At 34.2% G+C, this 11,779-nt stretch overlaps 1 protein-coding gene across 6 annotated transcripts in view; it reads right to left on the bottom strand.

Moving 5' to 3' along the window:
- ATP2C1 (ATPase secretory pathway Ca2+ transporting 1) overlaps positions 1 to 11,779 on the bottom strand; it is a 51,574-nt gene that overhangs the window by 1,284 nt on the left and 38,511 nt on the right. For 4 of the 6 annotated variants that reach the window (XM_064506389.1, XM_064506393.1, XM_064506394.1 and 1 more), the window contains 10 exons: positions 11,424 to 11,580; positions 9,904 to 10,074; positions 8,787 to 8,884; positions 7,714 to 7,764; positions 6,749 to 6,915; positions 4,776 to 4,844; positions 2,967 to 3,083; positions 2,135 to 2,282; positions 1,417 to 1,512; positions 445 to 586 (listed from right to left, as the gene is read on the bottom strand). In XM_064506389.1, the coding sequence (XP_064362459.1) occupies positions 445 to 586; positions 1,417 to 1,512; positions 2,135 to 2,282; positions 2,967 to 3,083; positions 4,776 to 4,844; positions 6,749 to 6,915; positions 7,714 to 7,764; positions 8,787 to 8,884; positions 9,904 to 10,074; positions 11,424 to 11,580 (1,216 nt within the window). Of the gene's footprint in view, positions 1 to 255; positions 317 to 444; positions 587 to 1,416; positions 1,513 to 2,134; positions 2,283 to 2,966; positions 3,084 to 4,775; positions 4,845 to 6,748; positions 6,916 to 7,713; positions 7,765 to 8,786; positions 8,885 to 9,903; positions 10,075 to 11,423; positions 11,581 to 11,779 lie in introns of all 6 variants that reach the window. The other 2 variants (XM_064506390.1, XM_064506391.1) reach the window with 2 other exon arrangements.

The raw sequence follows: 11,779 nt of genomic DNA, 5'->3' as shown, positions 1-11,779 counted from the left end.
GTGATAGTAGCAGCAATATATCTATGGCCTCTTAAAATCCTCATATCTTTTTATTCTATGAAAAATAGTTGATTGTTTATTAAAGGATCAAGATTTCTATCTAAATAAGGTATCTGTATTTAGAGAAAAACTTGCTAAATAGCAAGATTAAGTGTTTAAAAAAACCTGAAGTTTATACTTCACTTTTGCCTGTACCAAAATTTACATTAAAAATCCCCAACATAAAGTACCTAAGAAATCTTAGAAGGTACTGACCCAGTTTTTGTGAATGTATGCATTTCATCATGGTTCCCAAAGAAAACACCTAAAAGGACTTCTTGAAAAAAAAAAGTAACATTTTTATTCCTTGTATATGTAAATGGCTGCAAAGTGCTCTTTAAACCATCAGGCTTGCATGTACAGATTAATCCTTAATGTACAATGTTAAAGGGGAACTGTTCTTACCCAAGACACTCAGGCTCTCTGTTTGAAAAACCTTCTGAAGTGGAGGAAAGTAAATGACCAGTAACTGCCCCATTATAGATCCAAGGACCGCATAGCAAAACATTTTATTACTGCAAAGTCCAATCTCAAACACAGATTTTGCCTATAAAATAAATAACATTACATTGTATGTGTAATTTTAATTAGTTGCCTACATGAGAAAATAATTCATAACAACAATCTTTCATCCTGACTTTAAAAAGCCATAAAAACTAGTTGTTGAACTTGAAGATAATCCAGAATAAGTTCTTTGACAAGCTGATTTCATTTTTTCTTTGGCAAATAGAGTACAAATCTGTCTTCACAGTGACTTGCATACTGAGCTCACTTTTCTGCAAGTACAATGCATGAGAAGGTGTCCCCTATAGTATAAGGAAGTATTTGTGTTGACCTTGACATGATTCACAGACAACAGTGCCAATTAGAGTAAACATAGTAATGTATATTAACAATCTTCCTTTTCTCCAACTAGTACAAGATTGGTTTTTTTTCCCCTTAAAACAAAAATATAATACAGAAAGAAAAGTTTAAGAGTTCCCCTTGTGTTACGGGCTTTACAGCTACAAAGTTAAGGCCTTCAAAAAATGATTTTGGCACAGATTCTGAACTGACAATTTTCAGGAAAGAGAGAGATCCAACCAAATGTAAACAACAATACAAACAAACATCACTTTTGCTTTTATTAAAGGTTTCCTCTTCCTTGCTCCTGTCAGGACAGAAGCATTACTACCAGCTCTGCATCATATACAAAACTTAAGGAAACTAGCATTGAGCTGTAATTTAAGAAATCCTACCTAGTAAATATGTGAAACTCTGAAGCTTAATAGCACATATGAATTAAATATGCAGGAAAATACCCAAAACTGAAGCAGAGCAAGATGTTCCTTAGAAGAAAAATACTGCTTGTGTAAATGGACAGTACGAATTACTCACCTGAGATCTAGAACTCAAAGCATTGAACATATCAAAAAATACAAAACAGGTGAAAGTCATGGTTGTATCTCGAGGAGTTATTACATTGTCTCTTAACTGCCAACAAGAGAAAATGACATGGTTTTAGCATGCTTTAAATCCTCAACAACTAAACAAAGTTATTACAATATTTTAAATTCTACTAGCTAGTACATGAAAGCAAAAAAAACCCCTATTTGTCCCAAGATAATTTAATAAATCCTGTAGCAAGAATTACAGGCTTTTAACTTACAAGATGTTGTAACTCCAAGCTGCGATTTAACGACTCTTTATTAATATTCAAACAGACAGATGGAATACAAGGAATTCTGTGATGCACTACCAAAAGTTCAAATAACTTTTTTCTCTACTGAAAAAAGAAAGTCGAATGGCTGTTTTATAACTGTCTGGCTAGAAGATTTAAATGATTAATTTCCATAGGCCAAAGTTTCCCAAATACATTTGAGACTAGAAAAGTCTATGTTAAAGTAGAGATTGTGAAATAAAACTGTATTTCCTCATTTCAAAAACTACTTTGAAATTCTTCCTCTCTAATCTGCTAGCTGAATACATTTTTAAATAAGCATGGATAAAACTTGCAGTTAAGTACATACAAATTCTGAATTCTAACTGTTGGTATAGAAGACTTCTCTTAGTTTTAATTTAAGTTTGTTACTGCTCTAACTTTTGTACGTCATACCTCTCTCCAGAAGACAAACAACGTTCCACACACAATAATTATTGATGAAACCAGTATTTTAACAATCAGGTTTTTGGTCAAAATGCTGTCCTTCAAATTTCTTGGAGGCTTCTGAATAACGTCTTTATCCACAGGCTCCACCCCAAGACTTAAAATGAAAAACATCTTAGATTTTTATCGTCACAAAATAATTTCTTGATTCTGATTTAAGAACTAGATCTTATGAGTTGAAAAAAGGTTTCTATCCTCTCTTCACAGACCAAGAATCATCTCATCCAAATATGCACTTGCTATTCTCACCTTCAAAGCACTGAGTTATAAGCATTAGTAACAGGCCAATATTCTAACCCTGCAGTACATTGAGAGTCCAGAAGTACACGATATCAAACACTAATAAAACTGACATCTGGTAATTTTGATAAAGGAACCTGCAGTATTGTGTCCCCCATTTTTGTCACCTTGATCAGCTTAGCCCAGGGATTCTACTGCTGGTTCCCTTCTACCTCTCTCTCCTCCATCTCACCTGTAGTGAAGAGGGTCAGAGGAAGGGCCCAGAAGAAAGGCAGACTCTTGCATGCAAGTTTCATGGGCATATCCATGGATCTTTAGGTATCCATGTTGCCCCAACCACTGCTAGATACTAAGCAAACCAAAGAAACGAACACAGAACTATATTACAAATCATGTAACTCAAATAAAGAGTTTGCTTTCTGTTTCTCAAATACATTATCATTTAAGTTTAGCACTTCAGGTTTTTGTTTATTAGCAAACCTTTATCTTGCTTAAAGAAAAGGACTACAGACCCCTGACAGAGATTAAAATAATTATTTACCTTTGAGCTGGAGGTCCATCCATAATAATATTGATCCATAATATCTGCATGGCATTGAGAGGATTGGGAAAGTTCATTAACGTAGCCAGTGAGATTAAAGTCAATGCTGCTATACTCCTGTTGAAAGAATCCATTTTGTAACTGTCAGCATGGAACATTTCTGAAGATCCACTGGTAACTGCTTTGCTATCAACATTTCAAGTATTTAAGAGGAGATATGAATAGGTTTTGACTACTTAAATCATGACTGCTGTAATCCTAAATTTAACAGGTAAGGCATGGATTCATTTAGAATACTCATGTTGACACAGTCCTTGTTTATAAGAGGCATTTCAGCAACTAAAAGACAGGAAAATTTGTGTCTTAAAAATCTCCCAAACTTTAAAATAACACTTCAGAGTTACCACTCACTTTCGCCTAATTCATTTTTCTTTTGGGAACTGGGTCTCATGCTTTTTTGGTGTTCTTTCCAAACAAGCAGTGCAAGAAGTGGAACTTTTAAACATGGTTTTCAAAAGCAAGCTGCTTTTTAACTTTTGAGATAAACCAGGCCAGCAGCCTGACAAACCAGAGTTAAGGCAAGGTACTTCCCAAGTTCCCTAAAATACCTATACAACCACTCATCACTAGCAAAGCAGAATAGCTGGATGCAAGCTTAGTATTAGAGACTTCTCTAAACAGGAAGGCACTGATGGGGTTTGGTGCAAGATTAAATGGCTTCGGATCCTACAAGCTGAGAGCAAGGCTTATAATTCTGAAATTAGCATTCTCCTGAACCCCACTGTTCTCTGCCTGCAAAAAAGGGCAGAAAGAAGGGTAACTCATTCTTCAAAATCCTGAGGCTACCATTCCCAAGCCTAACAGGCAAGCATACATTCCTAGAGTATCTGTGCTCAGATCTTCCACAGAAGCAGTTCCCTTGAAGTCTCCTACCAACACATGACGCTAGGCACAAGATGCAAAGTATACGACACTCATTCCAGTTTCTATACAAGTTTAAGAGTGTTTTTTAATTTTTGCAACCTCACTCAACCCCTCACAGACTGCCATGAATGCTGCAGAAACACACATTAGCAACACTGCAAAAAGGAAAACCACGTTCCTGAATCCAGACGCAATGAAAGAGACTCAAAACACAGTTGAAAATAAGGCTTTATATAAAACTCATCCTCCTGTCTTATCTACAGATAATACAGTTAGCACCATAAATGCACTGGAATATATACAAGAAAAGGAAATCAGCTTCATGGAGCTAACTTTCATCCCACAAACGAGTACATGGATAACTAAAGAGAGACTGTCCTCCTGTTTACCCAGTTCACTCCATTTGAAGTACATGTTCTAGTTAAGAAGAAAAGGACTACTGTGCCAGAAGAGAGACATCCCCTTTAAACAAGAACCCAGAGCTAGCTGTCCTCTTTCTCTCCATCCTGTTGGTCATTGACTTTTCACATCTTAACAGGAATAACTGTAATAATGTTATAAATAAGATATAATATTATATATATAGTAGTGTATACTATTATTATATATAAAATATATAATAAAGTCTGTTTATTACATTCTTTGGTTCTTTGAAAATGAAACAAGCCACCAAGTACAAAATACTGAAAATTCAATACCAGAAATCTTTCGCCATTAGGACCACTGATATTTTCTAGCAGAGTATATCAACAAACTATGTGAAGTCTACAATATTCATGTGAATTTACGGAGCATCTCCTTCATGATGCTTTCATTCATTCACAATACAGTTAGAAGCTTCTGATATTGCAGTTAGAAGCAACCCGATTGCAATGTTTAACTTACGTGCTCAGCTGAAATCTAACAAAATTTTTTATGTTATTATAAATTCCTTTACCCTCTTCAATTGCAGACCTGCAATTAAAAACAAAGATTATACCACTAGATAAATAAGGCTATTATCAAAAAGCTTAAAAAGTAAATCACATAAAAGCTTAAATAATTTCTATTTTTACACAACATTGCAAATACGAAGAAATGCGTGGAACTGAGGTTCTTAACTTTGACAGTTACTGTTTTTCAACTTTTCTACTATAAAATTTATCACAATGATTTTCATTCCAACTGCTTATTTTAACTTTCACTAGTAAAATCTCCTCTTTATTAAGATTCACCATCATCCCAGATGAGACTTTCTGATTCAACGTACATGATTAAAAAAATCTTATAAAAAAGACATAGATGTATAGGAGGAAGACTTCCAAAAGCTATGTATTCTTAATGCATTGCAGTGCAGCAGAATCAAATACATACAGGCTATCTTTTCAATCTCTAACGTGTCACAACTTGCCTATTCCATTATCACTATTTTATCAGTAAGAAATTTTTTTCTAATACCTAAACCAAAGTATTCTACTTTGCTGCAAATAAAGCTGACTTCCTTCCTCCATTTCCCCCAACAGCCAAGAAGAAAAAATTAGTCAGAATTCCTTTTGTAACTTCTTACATTCCTCCTCCATCCCCTCTAATCTTTTCTTCTTAGATTATGCAAGCGCATTAGTTTTTTTTCCTTACACTGTTCACCATTCTTCTCACTCTCTCATTTAGAACTTTTCTAGGGAGGTGACCAAAACTGGACAAAGCATCCCAGCAAAAGACTCATCAAGCCCCAGTAAAGCTTACCACAGATGTCTTATGTACTCCTCTGAAGATGTCTTAAAATGATTCCCTTCTCTTTCTTTTGGACAACAGCATAGCGCAGTTGACTGAGTCAGTATGGAAGCCTTTTTAACTCCCAGATCACTGTCTGACATACCACTGCCTAGCTAGATTTTGTCATGTTGTACTTGTATCTTTCACTTCTCCTGCCAGAGGACAAGCTTTGTACTTTCAGACAAACTGAAGTGTTCTGAGGCTGGTAAGATGGCATTCAATAAAGACAGTGCAAATTGCTATACTTTGGGGGGGAGGGAAGGGGAAGTGGAAGAAAGCTACCAAATTCAAAATGCAGGCCATCTGGCTAGATAGCAGTCCAGCTTACATCAATAATAATCACTGTCTTGAAGACTCATATGTATTACTAAATGCAAAATAAGATTGTGTTAGCTACACTCTAATTTATTTGAAATGTATCAGTAAGTTGATGAACAAGTAACAACTAGCTGGTTATCAGAAGCTGGTAACTTACTTTTATTTGTGATATTTAAATAGCTTATATTCCTTTATTTTTCTGAAACAAAAACAGCTGTAAAGAGCTGAATCAAACATACCACTCTAAGTTTCCTAAATTGAGAGAAATACTCTATCTCATTTTTATGTAAGACTTACGTTCCTGAAGTAACAAATTAAATCAAGGTGCATTGTACTGAGGATTAACAGAGGCACAATTTCACCTCAATTACCTTTCTTCCCAAATGTACTGCTAATACAACTTTACTTGGAGAAACAAAATCACAGATCAGTATTTTAGCACAAATGCACATGACCTCCTTTGTTGTTTATATCTGACGTATGTACTGCTAACATGACAGGTAGCAGTCCACTGCACAAAGACCAAAGTAAAAAAGTTCTATATTTGCAAATAAGTTCTTATATTAACATAAAGGCAGAAATACTTTGTATTTGCCCATTGTATTGTTATCTTCCTGGGCCTTTTTTTAAGGACTGTTATATGGGTAATTACCATAAAAATCAATTACTTACCTGAGAACTCATTAACAACAGCTACACTTACAAGTTCAAGGAATTTCTCGTTTTTAACACAGGCCACATTTCATTAAAATTATTTAACACAAGGTACCTATATTAATTCAACATACATTATTGTCTGAAAATCATCATCCACAAGGATCATATCTGCTGCCTCTTTACAAACATCTGTTCCAGTTTGCCCCATTGCCACACCAATATCTGCAGCCTTCAGAGCAACAGCATCATTCACTCCATCTCCTGTCATAGCTACTACTGCGCCATTATTTTGCAGTGACTAAAGAAAGGGAAAAGAGTTTAAATTATTCACTGAAATAACCCATCCTATATAATTATTCAAGATACAAGCTTTTTTCAAACTTTTTATAATTCTATTATAAAATTTAAAAATAAATAAATAAAAATGCAGCTGTTTATATCTTAATGAACTTTTTATAGAAGATTTAAGGTTAAATCTTAGTCCACAAATTCAGATAGTCTAGATACTAAAGTTAGGATATTTAAAACCTGTGTTTAAGAAAAAGGCAAAACACTCTTAGAAAATGACACAAAGAAAGCATTCTGTTTACATTTTAACATTATCATCCTCTTATATTTCTCAATATACTCCAGCTGTCTCATAATGTTTGACTTCCTTCTCATTATTGTTGCTTTTCTGATTGTTCCAGTTGTTATATTGAATGTCCCTCTTTGTCAGCTTCTTTTATTAGCTTCCAAATTGAAGCATTACCTCAGGCATGGTTTGAAATTCATGCCTTTTTATCCTGTTCTGTGAAGCATCAGAAATATGGTTCTCTCAAGTTCCTAGTCAATTCAACTACAATGTGACACAATCTCAATCAGCCCCCAACCCCTGACATAGAAAAGAAGCATGTTGTTTCCTTCCAGCAGCTTCATATCCCTTCTGGACACTACATATTTTCCTAGGTAGTATTTTCAAATACCCTTCTCTTTCAAACCAACTGCATTTCAGGTTTCATCTTGACACACTGCAGTCCATTATAATTTAAGTAAAAGCACCACAAAATGGTGCCCACAGTAATTGTCCTATGTTCCAGCCTCTAGTGAAACATACCTTTATAATTTTCAATTTATGTCGGGGACTGGCTCTGTAAAATACTGCAACCTGTTAAAAGTACAGTGAACAAATGATGAAAATGAGAGTTTGGTATTGCAAAGTTAGAGGATACAAAAATATTTTTAAAGTCCAACTATGCTCCCATTAGTTCCAAAGTTGAAGCATCAGTGAATTGTTAATAGGGTGAAATCATTAACTTCAGAGAAGACCCAAAGTGTGATCTGGTAAACAAAATTAGCACTACTTCTTTTAAGGTATCTGCAGTATACTCAGTTCTAAAACCCTCTGAAATTGTGAACCAACTTGAGCTATAATGTCTTGCACTGCTGACCTCCTAGACTAAATTTATGCAGGCAACTGCAATGCTGACTCTAAATAATCTCCCTTTTTCTTGTTGCCAGCACTTTCGGCAAGCCACTCAGGACATTTCAATTTACTATTTTATGTAGCACAGCATTAATACATCAAAGCTTTAATATTAATTAATTAAAGATTCTAGTTTAGAATGAGTACTTTTCAGTATTTTTTGTCTCTGATCTACTCTAAATTAGAATTTCAGTAACTGGAATTTCATTTTCAACAAAATTCCATACTATTAGCATTTCATATCTGTTCTTCCTTTTCAAGAGGCAGGATAAGGAATTACACTTCTCAGCAGCTGCATTAGACTATACACAGATATTATAAACCTACTGGATGGTTTTAATGAATTCCTACTACGATTTTTAATAAATATCTGGAAAACAATGTGGGTCTCAGGTCAAACACGCACAAAGTAACTTCTGTAATTATTTCTAGTTATTTAAGGAAAATCTGTAAGAACAAGTATTACTGAATAAACCAAAAGTAAGTATCACAAATCTTTTTTTTTTTTTTTTTTTTTTAAACTTTCTGTGAGTCACCAAGGCACTAGAAGCTTCAGACTGATAATTTACTGTATCACTTTTTTCTATTAGAACCATGCGGTTAATATCTCAGAAGTTATATTTTGGTTTTCCACATATAAAATCATTTCTCAATACAGAATATATCTTTTACTGCTTTTCAGTAAATAGTATATCAAAGCATACCTTTGGTGTTATTTGAGAAAGCTGTTGAATATCCAAATCATCTATTTCTTCTCCAGATATTGCCTGTGAATTTTTAGAATACAATCCTAGGCGATTAGCTGGAAATAAAAAAAATAAAAAAAAAATAAAAAAAAGCAAAAGCAAGAACAAAAACAGTACTATAATAATTTAACTTTGTTTAAAAACATTAAGCAGCAAAATTGTATTTTTATGCTTATTATCGTCTGCAGAATTTCAGATTTGAAAAGCTTAGAGCAGTACTTCCTTTTATTTTGATTCAGTATACTAAAGTAAATTAGCCAAACTCTTAAACAAATCCATGCTATCAATTCTATTCTAATCAGATATTTATTTCCTCAACCTGTTTTCAGGTCTTAAGGTCTGTATCTCATTGTGGCAGGTGCCATATAAACATAAACACCTAATCCTTTCTAAAGGATTCACAATCCAAATATAATGAGACAGAAAACGAACACAGAGATAAAGCAAATAAAGAAAAAAGGAAAAGATATCCCAACTGTGAAAGTACTGCTAATTTCGGGATGTACTTTTTGCATGCACTTTGAACTTTCTATCATCATCATCCTGTACATAAAAGATTCATATTCTAGTTAAAATATCTGTATTTTAAGGTACTGTATTGTAAAAAGAAATTAAGATAAGTAATTTAAATATTTATTAAAAGCACTTAAACTTCAAACTTAGATGGAAAAAACTGAGTCAAAGCATTTAAAGGGCCATATTCATCCCAAATGCTCACTCACTGTCAGTGGCTTAGTTTCTCTCTGTTGCCATAAGATACACACCCAATGCAGGAAGTAAAAATGTAAGAATGGGAAGTTAAGCATGCAGTATAGCAAAATACAGCAAACCTGATACATACTGTCTCAAACAGCAAACAAAATCAGAAAAACTACAATATAGGCTGAAATCACTGAAGTATCACTTCAGACCGCCCCCGCCCCCCGCTCAGTTTCACTGTGCCACACACTAACCCAATATACATACAGTCTATGTATCTAGAACTCAGACATTAAATACTTAATATCCACAACATTTCATAACAATTAACTAGGCAATTGCCAACATCGAAAACAAGTCAGTGGATAATTCATACCAATGGCAACTGCAGTCTCCTGTGAATCTCCAGTAATCATTTTTATTGCAACTCCTGATGCGATAAGTGTAGTAACAGCTTCTTTTACACCAGTCCGTGGAGGATCAATTATTCCCACAAGCCCCAAAAAAGTCAGTTGTCCTAACTCAGGACCGGAAGCTAAAGCCAGAACTTTTAGGGAACAAAGAAAAATAAGTTAACATTTGAAAATAAAATTTATACCAATGCTAATACTCCTGTTTTCCAAAATGAAAACTAATGACATACTACTAGATGTTAGCATATTGACCAAAGGCCTCAATGCTAAATACATTTATGAGTAAATTCTTCATCTGGGTATCCTGCCTGAACTGAACCTATCACAAGCAGCTGTTCAGAAATGAGACCTAAATGAATTAGTAGACTGGGACAAAGACTGCAAATTCTTATTAATCCAGCAGCAATGCCTGTTATATTCAGTATTTAGAATAGCCTATTTTCATATATTCCTTTCTTCTAAAAAATATTTTCTTTACCAACCCTACCTATTTCAGGTTTTAAAGAAAATTTTACCATTTGTTTTCAGATGAAAGTGTATATATTTTCACCATTTGGAAAGAGAACAGCATCTCCATTTTTGGTTTCTGTGTACATGCAGAGTATTTTATGCAACAATATGAAAGGGAGATCAGTTAATGTTTTATTTTTGATTTAGGCAGATTTTATCAAGTACATGCTAAATATTTTCTAAGGTGACTTTAACAGTAGGAATCTTAATTTCAATATATTTAAATGACATAGTTGTAAAAGAGAAGCAAATTCACTTTTTTGAAAACATAATGCAACGCTAGGTATTCTCTTTGACAGTGAGTGGCCTGAAGTAGATGCGTAAAGAAAACTGTCTGAACAAAACAAGCACAAAGTGGTACCACTCCTGATATACCCTTTCAGTTTCTAGTAATTTGTATCTTGAGATTTCATGAGCCATGTATTACCCATACCTTCATGTTTAACATCTTTTGATGGACTTAACAGCCAGATTTAACAGTTTGTATCTGTACTTTCTCTTTACAGAGACCAATGAAAGACAGCCATGTATCTTGCATAATAGATGCCAGTTGTATTTGAAAACTCTACATAGACTATTATGATAAAAATGTAATCCTAATAACATCTTCTGACCCACAATCCGTTATGCTGGCCTAACTCACACAAAGATGCCAGGAGCCAAAATAATAGAGAAATGGACACACCTTGGCATTATTCACTTAAAAACACACACACAGAAGACTGAGATATGGAAGCTATTAAGTCATGTACTGTTCTGTCATGACTGTCATATGCAGGAGCAAAATTAACCATATTATTATATAGCCCTTAAAACCACAGCACCTGTTTTCTACTCTCCTCCATTTCAAAGAAAAACTGGCCAACCCAGTAGCACTCCCCCCTAAATGTTTTTTCTTAGTTCTGAATTTTTTTTGAACAAGTAACCAATGACATTAAAAATCAGTTATTCCAAGACATTGAAATGGTCTCACCCCTAAGTCCTGCAGAGCCCATAGATGTCTTCTCTTGCTGGTATTGCTCTCTCTGTTGCTGAACAAGAGGTAGGATCTGCCCCTTAGAGTTATATGATGTACAGTACCTAATGACTTGTTCATAAGCACCTTTCATAAAGCAAACCTCTGGTTTGTCCTAAAAGGAAAAAAAATTGTTGTGTGCACATGCATTTGTGTACATACATATATATATATATACACACACACACACAAGTACATATACATGCACACACAAGAATGACATTTGTATCTATACTTTCCTAAAAACTCTTCAGAACATGTAATGCAAATCAAAATTACATTAAAAACAGATTCTTAGGTTTAGAAACATCTCT

Source organism: Dromaius novaehollandiae, chromosome 2 (assembly GCF_036370855.1).
Source record: "Dromaius novaehollandiae isolate bDroNov1 chromosome 2, bDroNov1.hap1, whole genome shotgun sequence".
Lineage (NCBI taxonomy): Eukaryota > Metazoa > Chordata > Aves > Casuariiformes > Dromaiidae > Dromaius > Dromaius novaehollandiae.
The sequence above is the reverse complement of the archived record's forward strand: the minus strand, read 5'-3'. Positions and strand labels throughout refer to the sequence as shown.